The 18132-nt window shown below is 38.7% G+C and overlaps 1 protein-coding gene across 4 annotated transcripts in view; it reads right to left on the reverse strand.

The window, feature by feature from the left end:
- Positions 1–18132, reverse strand: part of GPBP1 (GC-rich promoter binding protein 1) — an 83808-nt gene that overhangs the window by 33254 nt on the left and 32422 nt on the right. For all 4 annotated transcript variants that reach the window (XM_045999103.1, XM_045999102.1, XM_045999104.1 and 1 more), the window contains exon 3: positions 11434–11553. In XM_045999103.1, coding sequence (XP_045855059.1) covers positions 11434–11496 — 63 coding nt within the window. In that variant the 5' untranslated portion in view covers positions 11497–11553. The remainder of the gene's footprint in view (positions 1–11433; positions 11554–18132) is intronic.

Here is an 18132-nt window from a genome sequence, read left to right on the forward strand (position 1 = left end):
CTCTGGGCTGGACTTACAACTATCTCCAGGACAATGAGCAGAGTCTCTCCGTTGCAATGTAAACCCACTGCACATACCCATGTCATCCACTGGCTCCTCCACACTGACACTGTGGGAACTATTGGTGCTGCTCCCGTACTGCCCCCAACCTCATCCTCATGCTGTTTATTGTGCCATGAAAGATAAAGTCCCCTTGATTATCTCATATCTTCATCCAGTATCCATGAAACAGTAACAGGTTACTATGGTATGCCTTCAAGTAGGGTAAAATGCAAACCATTCAGACCCCTAACAGTCTGGGTGGTGAGGATGTAATGCTAACAGAGCTTAATTTTCTGGGAAAAATAAATACAAGGGTCTCGGGCTGTATTAGGGTGTAAGCAAAGACTCTCAAGACTGTGGGAGCAACTGCTGTCATCCAAGCCATGAATGAAAGTAAGGCTCCCTCAAAGTAAGGGTCTACTCAACTGGCAAAGAGTTAACTGAAACAAGGTGTCCAAAAGTGCTTTAGGTTTGGTAATTCTCCCAAGTAAAACACCAGGATTTTTTATTATGACAATGGGGGTCCCATCTGAAAGGCAACATGGTTGTGGCTGCTAAGCCAAGACAACTCCAAAGATTAAATAGAGGACAGCAATGAGGCTACAGAGTTTTAGAAAGATTAAAAAGTCATCAGAAGAAAATTTGTTAAGGCTACGGCCTACCTGGAAACAACATAAATGCAGAACCTAGCTTCTGGAGTGGAAGTGTTTTGTGCCCTTCATACTCCCTGATCCCTCCCTTCCCCACTGTATCAACCTTAGCAGCTTTGACAAGAATGTCAAGTATGGGGGCGCCTGGGTGGCTCAGCGGGTTAAAGCCTCTGCCTTCAGCTCAGGTCATGATCTCAGGGTCCTGGGATCGAGCCCCGCATCGGGCTCTCTGCTTGGCGGGGAGCCTGCTTCCTCCTCTCCCTCTCTCTCTCTCTGCCTGCCTCTCTGCCTGCTTGTGGTCTCTATCTGTCAAATAAATGAATCTTTAAAAAAAAAAAAAAAAAGAATGTCAAGTATGCTGATATTTAAGGAAACGGACAAACTTTTATAACTCTGTGAGAAACACACGCTCAAGTCATCATCTACCCACTCCCATGAGGAATGAGACAGTACTAAGCATGTGGTGCCTGAAAATATTGAGGAATATGGGAAAAGATATGTCAGCATGGTACATGAGGGCAGGAAAGGCCCTTCTGTGCTGAAGCCAGAAGGTACACAGAAGAAACAACATCAACCATGGGTTGAAGAATCAGAAGAGAAACAATAAGCCTATAAACCATGCATGCAATCCCCAAAGGAGTTATCTTCTCCACCCTGTACTTTCCCACATTCACAGATGAAGAAATCATGTCATCTCCCAAAAGCTTGAATTTTAACCCTGAAGTGCTTGTACAAAACTTCTTAGTCTGTGCCTCTTACAGTAGTGAGAAAAGGTGCCTCCATTTTTGAAGAAAATTCAGCAATCGGAAAGACAAATTTAAGTGATCTTGCAGGTGAGGCTTTTAGGGCAATTCAATGTACTATTGTTTTTGTGTTTTAACCTTGTACTAACTGTTACATACTTATACTGAAAATGCTCAAAATTCTTCCATTCAGGAAATACCACAGGATGACAGGTGATTCCTGTCCCCCTCCAGGTAGTCTAGCAGAAACACTATAGACTCCCAGAAGGAAGAAAGTAGATGGAAAATTTGATGAGTAGTGGAACGTTCAGAGAGGCTATTTCCCAGTACAGCAGTGCCATGTGCCTGCCACATACACTCCTTTTTTAAAGGGTATATGGTTCCTGCCCTATTGAGCTCTTAAATGAAAGTGAACTCAAACTAAGAATAGAAAAGGGGGCCCATTAGAGCTCTTGATCAAATGGAAAGTATTTGAGCATGCAGCTGACCTGGCCACTGGGACATCTGTTTTGCATGAAGTGGCAACTACCCTTTTGGGGGTAAACCTTATTCCCCTCCCTGACAGTATAACAAGCTCCTGGTTCAATAATGCTCTCAAATCATAGTCCCCTAAATGCCTAGGTCTGGTTCACTGCTGATTCAACTGCATTAAAACAGGAAAGAGGACAGTGTCCACTGGGTGGCAGCAACCATCAGGCCTCAACAACTGGAAGACCAAGTGGATCAGCGTCATTTGGCACAATGGGCTAAAATGAAAAATACAACACTGGCCTTAGGTTAAGTCTTAAGCACCAGACAGACGTTTTATGTTTTTTCTGCCTCTTGGACTGTTGCCAATGTCCTTAGTCATCTGGTAGATCACCTGAAAACTAGAGACTAGCATAATAAAAGTAATTCTTTGGGATTATAAACTTTGAACCTGCTGCTGCTGATCAGAGAATCTGAATCACTCAGATGCTTACAGTAAGATATGCTGGCATAGAGAACAACTAAAATTAGAATATTGCTTAAGTCCGTAGCATGCTACCTAAATCAATCATCACACCAGACATGTAGACTGGTCACAAAATAGACCACTTATTCTTACTGATGCATAAGCCTTCCCTGCATGCTAACCTGTGAGCCTGCCAAAAGTTGGTCCATTTGTCCCACTGTGAAGGAGGCCACATTATACAATACACATCAAACCTTTGATCGCTTCTTGAAGCTATCAATAGTGTTTCATCACTGTTGAAATTTTTTCAGGTTACAGTGTTGCTATTGCAAGCTGACTGGCTAACTTTGGTCACATGACTGTGATCCCTGAAATTAATCCATGTCATTTTTTGGGACCATCAATATTCCACTAATAGTTCATCTTTTGTCATGAAGGTCAACCTGTAATGGGTCAATATTCAAGTACTACTATTCAACACTCTACACCTCCTACTATCCGAACAATAGGAATGGTCTCCTCAACACTCAATTCAGAACAACCTGTAACTCTACATTCCTTAACTCTTCACTTTATTTTTTAAAAATATTTTATTTATTTATTTGACAGGGACACAGCAAGAGAGGGAACACAAGTAGGGGGAGTGGGAGAGGGGGAAGCAGGCTTCCCATTGAGCAGGGTGCCTGGATACAGGGCTTGATCCCAGGACCGTGGGATCATGACCTGAGCTGAAGGCAGGCACTTAATGACCGAGCTACCCAGGCACCCCTCTTCACACATTTTAATGAGACACGCTGGTCAACGAATGCAGCATACCCAAAAAGAGATCATCTCTTCTTAGCCACTTCTTAGGTAGTAATTAGGATAAAAAAAAATTTTTTCAAAAGTAAAGTTGTGAATTATACGGAGCTATTTTTGAAATACCAGGATTTTGCCTTATCTCTTGACATGATGTTTCTTCCCCTAGAGAAACTGCAGGCCAAGCTACCTCTCAAAGTGATGGTCTGGTCAAAAAGAAACCTAATGAATTCAAACAATCTGGTTTGGGCACCTGGATTCGCTTTTTGGTGGGACATGGTCCTATATAGGAAAATAGTGACCATTTGTTTCAGTATACTTCTCACCAAGTACTCAGTGCAGTGTCCAATGTGAACTATGGTGAGTATTAAAATTGGTCGCTGCAGTTATGTAAAAATGTCCTTATCCCACTTGGATCCAACTCTTCCAGATAAAAAAATCTGGGTGTGAGGAGGAATTTTTCTTTAAGTGAAGTCAGCTATCCAAATAAAATACACTAATTTCATGGGTACAGAAAGAAAAAACTCTAGCATCTGTAGAGGGAACATCTTTGACTCCAGAAAGTACAGGAAGTAAAGAGAACAATTAATGCTCTATCTCCTAGAACCAGCACCACTGCCTGAATCATACAGAAGCTGGAGAAAACACTGATCCACTGCTAAATGTGCCATCCTCATATACTCTGAAATCAGAAAAATTCATGTGACCATAAACAGTCCCTAACTATTCTCCTGTGCTTGATGTCCAGAGCAGCTCCTAACAAATGTGAATGTGCAAAAACACCTAAACCAGCACAACCTGGGGGAACCTGGGTGGCTTAGTCAGTCAAGCATCTTCCTTCAGCTCAGGTCATGATCCCAGGGTCCTGGGACTGAGCCCTGCATCAGGCTCTCTGTTCAACAGGGAGCCTGCCTCTCCCTCACCCTCCGCCTGCCACTCCCCTTGCTTGTACTCTCTGTCAAATAAATAAATAAAATCTTTAAAAATGCAAAACCAAACAAACCAGCACAACCTGACTGCATTCTGAATGATAAAAATTCATGATTCTCCTAACACCTGACTGGTCTAGTTATGCTATATATGGCAAATGATGCTGCAAGTAATGGTGACAATGTCCATGATTCTTAACCAAACTAATGTAATAGTAATCCAAATCACGTTTAACAACAAATCCCTAATTAAAATAAGCTGTGCCCCTTCAGGTGCAATGTTTTTATGTGAGGGGAAAATAAGCCACAGGCTAGCTTCTAGGAGGTTGAGAGCTGGGTTTTGGCCCATCTATTGTCCTTATAATTATAGGTTAATGATACCAAAAATCAGGTCAGTTTAAACTCTCTTGAGTGGATTTCAATTGGTAACAGAGAAGCCTTAGACCACACACTGGCTGGCTGAAAGAAAAAAACAAAACAAAATAAAGAAACATCTACCCGTCCCCTCTAGGATCTCCTCACGACCAGTTAGATCCTGACCTTACCCTGCTATTTGGGATGTTAACAGAAGCCTTAATTAAATGCTATATGAAACAATTAATTGCATTTGGTTTTAGCCTTGGTTAGAATAATCAAACAATCAAACAATTAAATGGATTTGGTTTTAGCCTTGGTCAGAATAATCAAAGTGGCTGACAGAGTGGTATCATCATATGAAAATCCAAGTTTGGCCAAGAAGATGTAGGGCTGATGGGTTCATTGTTGGGACAGGCAAACCATCAGGGGCCCTGAGTATTTCCTTCCAGTCTTCCTGTATGCCAAGAATGTAAGGCCTTCACTGCTCTTTGTATGGCCCATTTCTCAAGTTTATGTCTGCAGTGAGCACTGTTTGAAGGACTACAGGTAATATCCTTCTCTGGGACAAAAAGGAGGCTTACTACAAATGCAGTAGATTCCCCATGCAGCACCAAGGGCGGCATCCACCTGGACCCTTCCATGTCAACTACCAAAGGTTTGGGGGGCATGAAAAACCAACATCATGCTTATTCTGCTTGTCATGCTATTAAGTAATGAAGTTCTTGACCCTTGATCCAGGAGTCTCATGTCTCTCGCCAACATCTATGTTAGCTTAGTAGTAAGATAAAACCCAGACCCTTCAGAGATTGACATATACACAATAACGTAAGAATAAGAAATAGAAGAAATAAGGCTAAAAAGGTAGATCTGTAACAAAGACTTAATAATAAAGCTTATTATTTTTTTACGTAAACGCTATGCCCCATATGGGGCTTGAACTCACAATCCTAAGATTAAGAGTCCCATGCTCTACCAACTGAGCCAGCCACACACCCCAGTAATAAAGTTATCACTTAGAGGCACTTGGCTGGCTCATTGGTTGGAGCTTAAGACCCATGCTGGACATAAAGTTTACTTAATAAAAAATAAATTAAGTATCATTTAAAACAGACAACAAGTACTACAAAATACTTGAATACACCCAATGAAATATATATGCAAGACCAAAAACACCGTAACTTTAAAGATGTTAAAAATGATGTATGTGCATACATATATGTAATACATATATACATGTATAGAGAGGTATATTGTCCTGATGTGAAAAGAAAAGGAATCCAAAAGAAGTAACAAAGATGCAAAGTGGCGTTTCACAGAAATGTAACTTGATGTTCAAGAAAGAGTAAAAATGCACTTTATGACAAAGATTGGCAAAAAAGTTAACTGTGATAATTTAACAAAGTTTTGGCAAGCATTTAAAGTAAAGAGAATAGTTATATAGAGCATTCAGGAGTATAAGTCAGTACACCATGCAGATGAGGAATTTGGCAATATCTAATGAAGTCCCAGCAATTTTTTTTTTCTCAATCTACATTGGGGACTTCTGCTGAAACTGCTGTCTACAAACAAGCAAAATCAACATCACTTTGAAGACTGTTATAACTTGGGCCCTCTCCAAAACTAATGAAATGAGAATCTGCACTTTAATAAAATTCCCAGATTATTTTCTTATCCATTAAAGTGTGAGGAGCAGTGGCCTAAAAAATTCTTACCCATGTGTACAGGGAGATATATCATAAGAATATTCAATGCAAAATTTCTCTATAGTAGCCAAGACTTTAATATTATAAACGATCTAAACTTAAATGAACAAATAAAATGTAGTACAGATAAACAAAACAGGATACCACAGAGGTTTTTTGTTTTTGTTTTTGTTTTTACCACACAGAGTTTTAAGATGGTTACAGAGTTTACATTTGTGGATATCAACATGGGGCAAGAAAATCTCAAAGACACAATGAATATAAAAGATAAAACATACGTAACATTACTATTTAACATTCACAAATGTAGTTATAAGAACACATACCCTGAGAATACCTCCGGGGAAAAATGGAGAGAAAGGACTGTGAAGAAATAAGACACTAGACTTCAATATATACATAATGTTTTACTTCCAGAAGAAATAAAAGCTAATATAGAAGAATGTTAAGATAGGACTATCTCGATGTTTAATAAGCATTCACTTAATTATAATCTATCCTTCTTTGTAGGTTTCATTAAAACTTTCAACAAGGTTTTGTAAAGAATCATCAAAACATGTAAAGAACTGCTGAATCACTACACTGTACACCTGAAACTAATGTAACACTGTATATTAACTATACTGGAGTAGGAATCAAAAACTTAAAAAAAAAATTACCAAAACAAATAAGCAAATTACAAATTACCAAAGCAAATATATTTGCAACATACGTAGCAAACAAATTTCCCAATGTGAAAAAAGCTATTATGAAATCACTAAGAAACAGATTACATGACAAGCAGTTCTTAAGAAACCTAACACCAAAATATACTCAACCATTATTTAAAAATGCAAAATAATCAAGTACCATTTGTCATCTAACTGCATAGATGAAAAAATGTGAAAACATCCAGTATTGCCAAAACTGAGAACATGAGCCCCCTCCTAAAATTCTGATGGGATTATAAATATGTGTAACTTTTTTTTTTTTTTAAAGTAGGAGCCCAACACAAAGCATGAACTCAGGACCTGGAGATCAAGACCTGAACTGAAATCTAGAGTAGGACACTTAATCGACTAAACTACCCAGGCACCCCAATACAACCTTTCTGAGAGCTATTAGACATTACCTACCAAAATGTACAAATGCTCAGATCCACTGATTCTAAGAATTTATCCTACGAAAGTATTCAAGAGATGAATGGACAATCCTGCAGCTTAGTCCATTAACTGGTAAACTAAATAACCCATGTAGATCCACTCAATAAAAGATTACACATGCTGAAAAGTTAGATCTGTATGCAGTGATGATAGATATTGGAGATGCCATATCTAAAGTGAAAAAAAATTTCATTTATCCAAACCAGGATAAAAATACATTCTTTTGTATGCATAAAAGCATCCTAATATTCACTTCTGAAAATCAATCTACTACCTAACAGTTGAGAAAAAAAATTTATTAAATTGATAAACATTAATGTCAGGCACACATGGATTCCTATCCTAGCTCCAGCACTTTGGAGCACATTACTTACCTCTCTCAACCTCAGTTCCCACCTTTGTATATGGGAGACAGAAAACAAAGAATTTACCTCTTGTGTTTTTTGTTAGCATGCACATGAACTGTTTTATACAATCATTGGTACATGATGACTCAAAAAAAACAGATTACCACCATAAGCAAGAAAGAGACCCTCTCTATCCCTTTATCATCTTTATCCCTTTACATACTTCAAATCTTTTTCTGGATTCCTTTAAAAAATAATTAAGCATTTTTTTTCTTGGATGCTCCCAGTATGAATCTCTAGTTAACAAAAACTCTATGTGTAGTAAACAAGAAATTTCAATGAACTCCACTACCACTGCTGACTGATTTTTCAGATCTTCTCTTATCCTGAACTTTAAATATACTTTTTCAAAACAAGCCAACACTGTTTAAGCATTATTCTTAAAAATTTGGTAAAATATTAATTACCATTTTTAGATGTTATCTTTAAAGAATCCGTAATGCACTAATGCTACACTCTGGCCACAGAAGTAATTACAGAATATTGAATATGAGTATGAATTTACTGTAGTGGAATGTCATCATAACAGGTCTGTATTACTTTGTACTTAAAAAGAATAAAAATTTCTGTATCTTCTATGTCATACCACATATTTGCTCTTTTAGTATCACACCCCTGGAATCAACCACCTCCCCCCTCCCTTTTTTTTCTAAGTAGGCTCCACACAACCAACGTGATTGGGACTTGAGTTCACCACCTTAAGACCAAGAGTTACAAGCTTTTCCAAATAAGCTGCAGGTGTCCCAGGAATCTTCCTTCTTCTAACAATACTATGAAAGGATACCTCAACCTGATACCTCAACCCAATTACAAGAATCGATTTATCACCCTTCAGAGGGTAAGATGGCCAGAAGGAGAAACATCTAAAACAAAGAGGCATCTAAACTTTTCCAGTACCTACAACCATTTCAGTTCAGTATTGCTTCAATAATAAAAATGCTATTATCCAAAATGCAACTCAGGAACTATCAAAGGATGATAGTATCAGTAGCAATTTACATTTGCTAATAGATTTTTTTTTGAAGATTTTATTTTTAAAAATAAATTAATAAATATGTATTTTATTTATTTACTTGAGAGAGAGAAAAATCACAAGTAGGCAGAGGTAGGCAGAGAGAGGGGGGAAGCAGGCTCCCTGCTGAGCAGAGAGCCCATCAGGGCTTGGTCCCAGGACTCTGAGATCATGACCAGAGCCAAAGGCTTTACTCACTGAGCCACGCAGGCGCCCCTCTACTAGATTTAAACAGAAGACCACACAAGAAAATATCAGATACCCATGTGTATACAAAATATTATGTAAAGTTTACTTTAAAAAAAAAAGATTTTATTTATTTGACAGAGATTACATGTAGGCAGAGAGAGCGGGAGAAGCAGGTCCCCTGCTGAGCAGAGCGCCCGATGTGGGGCTCAATCCCAGGACCCTGAGATCATGACCTGAGCTGAAGGCAGAAGCTTAACCCACTAAGCTACCCAGGCGCCCCTAAAATTTACTTTTATTAGGTAACAGCTCAAATATCAATGCCCTATGCCGCATATAATCAACCACATGCAGTTTAAAATTTCACCACATGATGGGGCTAAAATTCTACACACCTCAGAAAACTACTAAAGTGCACTTCTAAAAGTGTTTTTACTTTTTATTTAAAGTCCTCATATCTTCGAACAATAAATAAAGATTTCCATTACGTTGAAACAGAGAACTCCACGGTAAATTAATGTCTGTTCCATTTATTCAGGGTAAGACTAAAAGGGCCCTGACAGAAAACAAGAGGTTACTTATGAATGAGAACCTCTGAATAGTAATTTGGAGACATGAAAGGTTAAGAAGGAAGGTGTAAGAAATTATTAAGTAAAAGGTCTGTATTGTCAAAATTACATTAGGTAAGGTCCAAAGAAATAATTTCAAGTTCAAATAAATACCATTTCCTATAGGTAATTTAGAACAGATCAGAACAGATTTAGAGGTGGCAATCCCAATTCTCAAAATCATCATTCATGAAGACCTACATCCAGATCAAGGGTCACATTCTGGAAATAAGATTTCATCACATAAAGAAACAGTTACTCTTAAATCAACAGTACATCTTAATCAACCTCAGATTAACATCTGAATGAAGACAAAAATTATCCTCAATCTTATGTTTTGTAACCAACTTTCCATGTATTGCTAATTTTTTATCAATCCACTTGAAAATGAAAACAAGTCTTATACCTATTTCAGATAAAGTACACAGAAAAAAAGAAAGAAAGGTGGGTAGCAGGAAACTCATGTAAGTCAAGCTCTTAAGTAGGCCTGGAAAAAAAAAAATAAGCCTGCTATAGGGCTAGATTAGAGCAGCTTAGTTTACAAGGAAATCAGGAAGGGGAAGTAAATTGTAGAGACCTACACCTAAGGGGAAAGGGGGCAACCAGACAAACTCTAACTAAGCAGTGACACCAGTAGCTTAATCAATATAAGTCTCCATTTTCTAACAATTTCAAATCCCACTGCACAAGCTATGAAACAAGATATTTAATCATCTGACAGCATTCCAAAATGAGTTCTATGTAAAGAGTACAGAATAAGAAATGCATCCTGGATTCTAGTTTAGGCTCACAGTAATTCTATGAAAAACAGGCAAGTCAATTAACCTTCCAGAGAATCCAACTATACAAAATTATGGGCCAAAACTTGGGCCAATTTATTATGATCTGACAAGTCCGTACTGGGCAAGGACTTTCCAAATTATAAAAACTGTTCCCTTAAGAGTTGCATTTAACAAGCTTTTTCTCTAAGAACTGCCTATACCCCCAAAAGGTCCTAAATGAACTCTTCAGCATGGTAGAGCATAATTAACAGGCAAACAGATTAGGACGCCTGGGTGACTCAGTCAGTTAAACTGCTGCCTTCAGCTCAGGTCATGATCAGAGAACCCTGGGATCAAGTCCAGCATAGGGCTCCTTGTTCAGTGGGGAACCTGCTTCTCTCTCTGCCTCTGCCTGCCACCCTGCCTGCTTGCATACTCGCTCGTTCTCTCTCCCTCTCTGAGAAATAAATAAATAAAGTCTTTAAAAAAAAAAAAAAAGGCAAACAGATAATCAAGACTCTCCCTTGATTCCTCTGCACTATGGAAAAAAACAAAGTCAAAGACAGCTATTAAGCCAGTTAGATTGAGTCTAACCAATTCAAGGTCTGTCTTAGCAAGTCTTTAAGTGGAAGATAACTGCAATGCTTAGCAAGTCTTACACAAACTACTGCTTTGATTTTCAAGTAAAAGGAACATTTATTAATTACTGAGGACTTATTTATAACAACGTTGCAAAGTTTTCATCACTCCTGAAATTTTAGTGATGTGCCATTCGATGTCTTATTTGTCTGAAAAAGAAATCTGGGTAGAAGCAAAGACCTCACAAACCCTTGGAATTTTCTTTTCATGTATTACCTACAGAACAGGAAGTAAACCAAGTTATTATCTAAAAAATGGTATAAAGTTAAGAAGCAATGTATCTAACAGGTTTGCATTGGTTTTGCATTAAAATATGTGGAACTCGGTTAGTACAAAAGACAACTGAAATAAATGGTACAGTATGGTGATGGAAGAAGTCACTTTTATAATAACTTAAATAACTTAGACGATAATACAAAAAAAATTTCTCCACAAAAATATTAAGGCTTCATGTTTCAACTACATTTGTGTACAAGAACAAATGAGAAGCAGACACAAAGACAAAAATTCAAGAAAGAGTACCTTTGTTGACGATGGTGGAGTAGGAAAATTAAGCCAGGCTGGAGCAAAGTCATGCTGCGCCATTTAGGTCCAGTCTCTCCAACTCAGTGAAACAAGGCTTCAACACCTCATGGCAAGTCCCTGTCATACAAAAATGTAAAGAAATTAGACCTTGGGTTCTTTCCCAAATTATCTTCTCATGCTCTATCTCTTCTAAGTGACAATGATTTTACTACTCTAAGATTCCAATTATAATGAAATTCTAAAATAGGCAAAAACAGAGCAAAAATTAAATCACTGGAGCACACAAGGAGGGGAGAGGGCCTGTGGGGTAACAACAGTATGACGGCAAAGGGAAGGTTATTCTTGAGGTAATGGGGTTTTATCTTGATTATGGTTATAAAAATGTACACATCTGTCAAAAATCAAATTGCTGGGGTGCCTGGGAGGCTCAGTGGGTTAAGCCTCTGCCTTTGGCTCAGGTCATGATCTCAGGGTCCTGGGATTGAGCCCCATGTCAGGCTCTCTGCTCAGCAGGGAGCCTGCTTCCCCCCCATCTGCCTGTCTCTCTGCCTACTTGTGATCTCTCTGTCAAATACATAACTAAAATCTTTTTTTAAAAAGATCAAAATTGCATACTTAGTATTGGTTAATTTCACTACAAATAGTCTCAGTAAGCCTTATTTTTTTAAGATTTTATTTATTTATTTGATAGAGATCACAAGTAGTCACGCAGAGAAAGGAAGCAGGTTCCCCACTGAGCAGAGAGCCCGACTGAAGGCAGAGGCTTTCAGACCCACTGAGCCACCCAGGCGCCCCAGCCTTATTTTTTTAAATTACAACGGTTTCATCACAAATAGAGACATCAAGTGTCTCTAGATGTGACAAATTAGGAAGCACATTACACCATCTCTAATGTATCCTCATCCCCACCCCAGATGGAACCTGAAATCTGATCTAACTTTCACAAAGTTCAACACAGAGAAACAAAGGAAATCTGAGGGAAGTAATCCAGCAAATCCGTATCAGAGGATACTTGACCGATGAAATGATCGTTTTTTTTTCCCCTCAACAAATAAATGGCTTTCAATACGCAGATCAAACACATGTGGGCCTTATAGAGATCCTTACTCCAATCAACCAACCTTTAAAAAATGAAAATTAGGAAACAATCAAAAATTTAAACATGAACAGAACACTTAATGACATTAAGAAATTATTACTCATTTTAGATGTAACAATGGGAGTGTGATGGTGGTAAATAAAAGACTGAAGCCTTTACAATTAAATTACACTGTCATATCTGGAATCTGTTTTACAAACCAGATAATGCTAAACAGGGATAACAGAAAAAAGGCTGCACATGTTATAAATGATAGTACAAGGAGATGCACAAATACTCTTTTCTCTAGTTACATGTATGTCTGAAAATTTCCATAATGAAAAGGTTTATTGTTTTTTAATTATAGTCATCACAATGGGTATCAAATATTTTAGGCGCTAGAGCTTTTCCGCATTCTAAATTTAACTTTTTGGGAACTTCTATCAACTGCATCAGTAAGTTTCAAATTTCCAGCCCAATCTTATACAGCAACTTCATAGAAGTTGTTTTGCTTCTTTTTTTTCTTTAAATTAGGCAGAAGCCAACTGAACAACTATACTCATTTTTTTTTTTTTTAAGATTTTGTTTATTTGAGAGAGACAGAAAGTACAACCACGTGGAGCGCTGGCTGAGGGAGAGGGGGAAGCAGGCTCCCAGTGAGAAAGAAGCCCAATGTGAGGCTCGATCCCAGAACCGGGATCTAGACCCGAGCAAGAGGCAGACACCTAAGTACTAAGCCACCCAGGCGCTCCAACAGTATTCATTTCAATACAAAGCTTAAGTCAGTGAAGGAATCAAATTTTCTGTGCATCATAATGTCTGAGTTTATTAATAACAAGTGTTTTATATTTACAACTGCATAATCTCAAAAGTGAAATTTTAAAAAACAAAATAATGCCACTGTTAATCTTCCCTTTTCCAAATTCTTTCAAATAATTTTATTTTAAAGATTTTATTTATTTGACAGAGAGAGACACAGCGAGAGAGGGAACACAAGCAGGGGGAGTAGGAGAGGGAGAAGCAGGCTTCCCGGTAAGCAGGGAGCCCGATGTGGGGCTCTATCCCAGGACCCTGCATCATGATCTGAGCCCAAGGCAGACGCTTAACAACTGAGCCACCCAGGCGCCCCTCAAATATTTTCTATGACAGAATCCTTTAATATCCTACCAACTTGTTAAAATACTTCCAAGAAAAATTCTCAAATATTATAGAAATATTCTATTTATACTACCCCAAACCACAGGGATCTATTTAACAAAAGGTTAAAAGAATGGCCAGATAAAAAGGTTAACTCAACATGGTAATGAAAATGTTTAAATGGTGTATAAGCTTATATGAGCCATGAGCAGAAGGTGGGAAAACCTTGATACAATCTGAGTAACCTGACACAACCAATTCCAGTAATACATTTATGAGACAAATGTTAAAAGAGTGTACCCAATTAAAATAAACCACGTAAAAATTCAGGCACTCTATAAGTTCTAATTCTACTACCATCTTATACTACATTTTGAAGTCTTCAGAAATTAAAATGGAAACTAGGGCGCCTCGATGGCTCAGTTGGTTAAGCCACTGCCTTCGGCTCAGGTCATGATCCCAGGATCCTGGGATCGAGTCCCGCATGGGGCTCTCTGCTCAGCAGGGAGCCTGCATCTCTCCCTCCCCTCTCTGCCTGCCTCTCCCTGCCTCTCTGCCTACTTCTGATCTGTCTGTCAAATAAATAAATAAAATCTTTAAAAAAAATGGAAACTAAATGTTTCTGAATGAATAAAGGATTTTCATTATCTTTTGACATGAAGGTACTAAGCTCCTTTGCGATGTATGTAATAGGATGTCACTCTTCAAGTTTTTGTTGGAAACTCTTGAAATAAGTTTCAATATTTCAATAAGTAAATGGGAATGGAAAACCGTTTTTATAGTTTGTATGAAATAAAAAGACAGACACTGACGAGATTCTAAAAGTTCATCACTTTAAACAAAAGTCAAGTGAAAACTTATAAACTAAAAACAATCCCTAGGAGTCAAATCACTAATACTACCTATGCATTTCTGCAACGTCTTTAGAATTTTTAATTTAAATTTAATTTTGAAAAAATAAAGTATGAATAGCTAATGGCAAAAGTTTTCATGTTCTGAAAAAAAGTAAAGAACGCCATTAGCTAATATTAAGGCATTTATAGTGTGAAGAAATCACCATAGGGCACCCCAAAATATGATACTTTAACGTAAGAATAGTTTTGAGCTGAAGGCATTTTAATTCCTGCAATTCCTTATCTATTGAAAAGCAGAGCCTCCAAAAAGAATTTATCAGTCTCCTCCCCTGAAGTAACTCTTCTCTAGCAGAGCCTCCAGAAAGAATTTATCAGTCTCCTCCCCTGAAGCAACTCCTCCCTACCGATACACACACACACACACACACACACACACACACACAATCAGCACCACACCCAGACATTGCCACAAACTATAATTTCTCCCATCAATTCTTCTAAGGGCCCATTTACCTATATCTTTCCAAAAAGTCATCTGTTTTTCCATGAAGTGCCCTTCCCTGCCCCCCATGTCATTAGGTAAAGAGTTGGCAAATTCTAACCACCCCTGGGTTACTGGGAGGTAGGAGCACACTCTAATAAACTTCTATTTGTTTTTTCTTGTTTAATCTTTCTTTTGTCAGTGTAATTTACAGGGCCCCAAGCCAGGGAACCTAGAAGGATAGAAGAAATTTTACCCCTTACCTGTTAAAGCCAAGTTAAAGTTTGAAAAGTGCCACCCAATCCCTTTCCTTTAACTACACTTGGTGCCAACCATATTCTATCTTCCTTTCTCTGTCTAATATTAGGAGAGGAACTGTGCCCCCCCAACACACAAATTCATACATCCAGGTGGCAACCTTCCCCACCTCTGAACAGAACCATATTTGGAGATAAAGGCTTTAATGAGATGATTAACTTAAATGTTGTCAGGGAGGGTCCCATTCCAATCCTGAGTCCTTGTAGGAGGAGGAAATTGGGACACACTGAGACACCAGGACGGCAGCAAGTAGGTGGCCATCTGCAAGCTAAGGAGAGAGGTCTCAGAGGAAGCCAACCATGCTGTCATCTTGATCTCAGAATTTGAGCTTCCAAAACTAAGACAAAACCAATCTACTTAACCCACTCAGTTTGCAGTATTTTCTTACAGCTTCCCTAGCAAATGTTAAAACAAAACAGAAGGCCCAAAACTGTGTGACCTCTCCTAAACCCCGCATCAACAAACCAGGACTTAATACCTAATCTGATTACACTTTAAGACACTCCCAGAAAAAGAGGCACATGAGTGGCTCAGATGGTTAAGCATCTGCCTTCCGCTAAGACGCTAAGACCATGATCCCAGGGTCCTCTGATGCAGACTGGAGCCCAGCTCCCTGCTCAGCAGGGAGTCTAATGCTTCTTCCTCTCCCTCTGCCCCTCTCCACCCACTCCCTCACACCAAGCTCTCTCTCAAATAAATTAAAAAAGGGGGGGGGGCACCTGGCTGGCTCAGTGGGTTAAAGCCTCTGCCTTCGGCTCAGGTCATGATCCTAGAGTCCAGGGATCGAGTCCCACATCGGGCTCTCTGCTTAGCAGGAAGCCTGCTTCCTCCTCTCTCTCTCTCTCTGCCTGCCTCTCTGCCTACTTGTGATCTCTGTCTGTCAAATAAATAAATAAAATCTTAAAAAAAAAAAAATACCCACAACCCTCCCAGAAATGAAATCTTAACTGGTCAGTCTGTAATTTCCTGGTCAGCGGTAGTGAGGTAATCACCTAATAGACCCCCTCCACCATTTCCCAATGAAAGATGAGGTAATCAATCCACTTCTTCTTCCTTGTCCCTGGCCCCTTCTGCCTATAAAAGCTTCCCATGTGTACAGCTCCTTGGAGCTCCTTTCTACTTGACAGACAGGATGCTGCCCCATTCATGAAACATTGAATAAAATTAATTTGACCTTTAAATTTACTCTGATGAATTGTTTTTTTAACATGAACTAATACAAACAAGAATATTAGAAATACACTCATCAAAAATTTGTATGTATCAAAAAAATTTGTATGTATCAAAGGGGACTTACAGGAGACTGCCAGGAAGGGGGGTGCAAATTAGCAGTCCTATTAACGGTAACTTCAGGTTATTAGGAATCTTCCACCAGATTCTGTTATAAGATCTGATGGTACCATATGGACATAAACAATGAAGATTTTAAGTGCTGATGGCATGAAAATCCTAATTTGGGGGCACCTGGGTGGTTCAGTGGGTTAAGCCTCTGTCTTCAGCTCAGGTTGTGATCCCAGGGTCCTGGGATCCGGCCCCACGTCGGGCTCTCTGCTCAGTGGAGAGCCTGCTCCCCCCCCGCCCCCCCCCCCCCCCCGCCTCTCTGCCTACTTGTGATCTGTCAAATAAATAAATAAATAAAATATTTTAAAAAAAGAAAAGAAAATCCCAATTTCAATCTCAATCGATTTACAACCCATTCATGAATAAATGCTTGAAGTCTAAAACATCAACTATAAGAAAATTCCTAAGGGGAAAACTGGTTCTGAAAAATACTGTACATATGCACTGTACAAGTGCATGTGCCTCACTTAAAAAAAAAAAAAATCACTGGTTAACTAAAAATCCAAAACAGAGTTCTTCAGATTGAAAAATGCACTTTGGCAAAAAGTACACGAACAGTAAGGTATTTCTTATTTCCTATAATGTTTTTACTTCTGAAGCCACGAAGTTTGTGCCAAATGTTTTCAATGAGAAACTCAAACTTCATCAGAATGAACATCAAACATTATATTTATAATGGTTTACAATTCAGATACCAAAAACTTTAAAAAAATCGCAAAGCCCGTCAAAAACATACATCATCAACCAACAGGTTAAGGCATTTTAACTAATTAAGGGAGATTTTTACGAAAGAACAGGCTTCACAGTCCAATGGTCCTGGATTCAAACCAACTCAACCAGTTACTAGGTTGGATGACTTTGACAAGTTAACATCAGACTCTCTTCTCTTCACTAAAATTTAGAAACTACTACTTACCTTGCAACTTGAAAACTATTAAAGTTCTAAAAAGACAACTACCCTTGCTTGCCAGACTATCTACAAAAAATCCTTTAAAAAGGTTGTTTTTCATTTAGCCAAACTGCTCAAAATCCTTCATAAGTAAGAACCAGAAGACAACTATTCAAATTCAACTTTAGTTCTCTTGAAAATAAGCCTGTGAAATGCTCCTTTCACATAAGCGTAGTTTAATATATTAATAGGGAGCCTGCTTCCCCCTCTCTCTCTGCCTGCTGCTCTACTTGTGATCTCTCTCTCTCTCTCTCAAATAAATAAATAAATAAAATATATAGAGATTTCATTTAAAAAGTGGGTCTTCCTCTTTCTGATTCAGGACTAAAGCCATTTACATGAGGAAACACGAGAGGGTTCCAGACTGTTAAGAGTCAGAGCAAGGATGAAAGGGTATCAACATCTGGGAGTGGCCCAGCACAAGATGCCAGCGTCAAAGCAGGGTGAGGAAGGGTATTCAGGCAGAGAGACAGTCAGGGATGGGGGCACTGAGCCCAAAAGAGTGAGAAAGGCATCCACGGGGGGGATAGGGGGAACC

Source organism: Meles meles, chromosome 3, assembly GCF_922984935.1.
Source record: "Meles meles chromosome 3, mMelMel3.1 paternal haplotype, whole genome shotgun sequence".
Classification (NCBI taxonomy): domain Eukaryota; kingdom Metazoa; phylum Chordata; class Mammalia; order Carnivora; family Mustelidae; genus Meles; species Meles meles.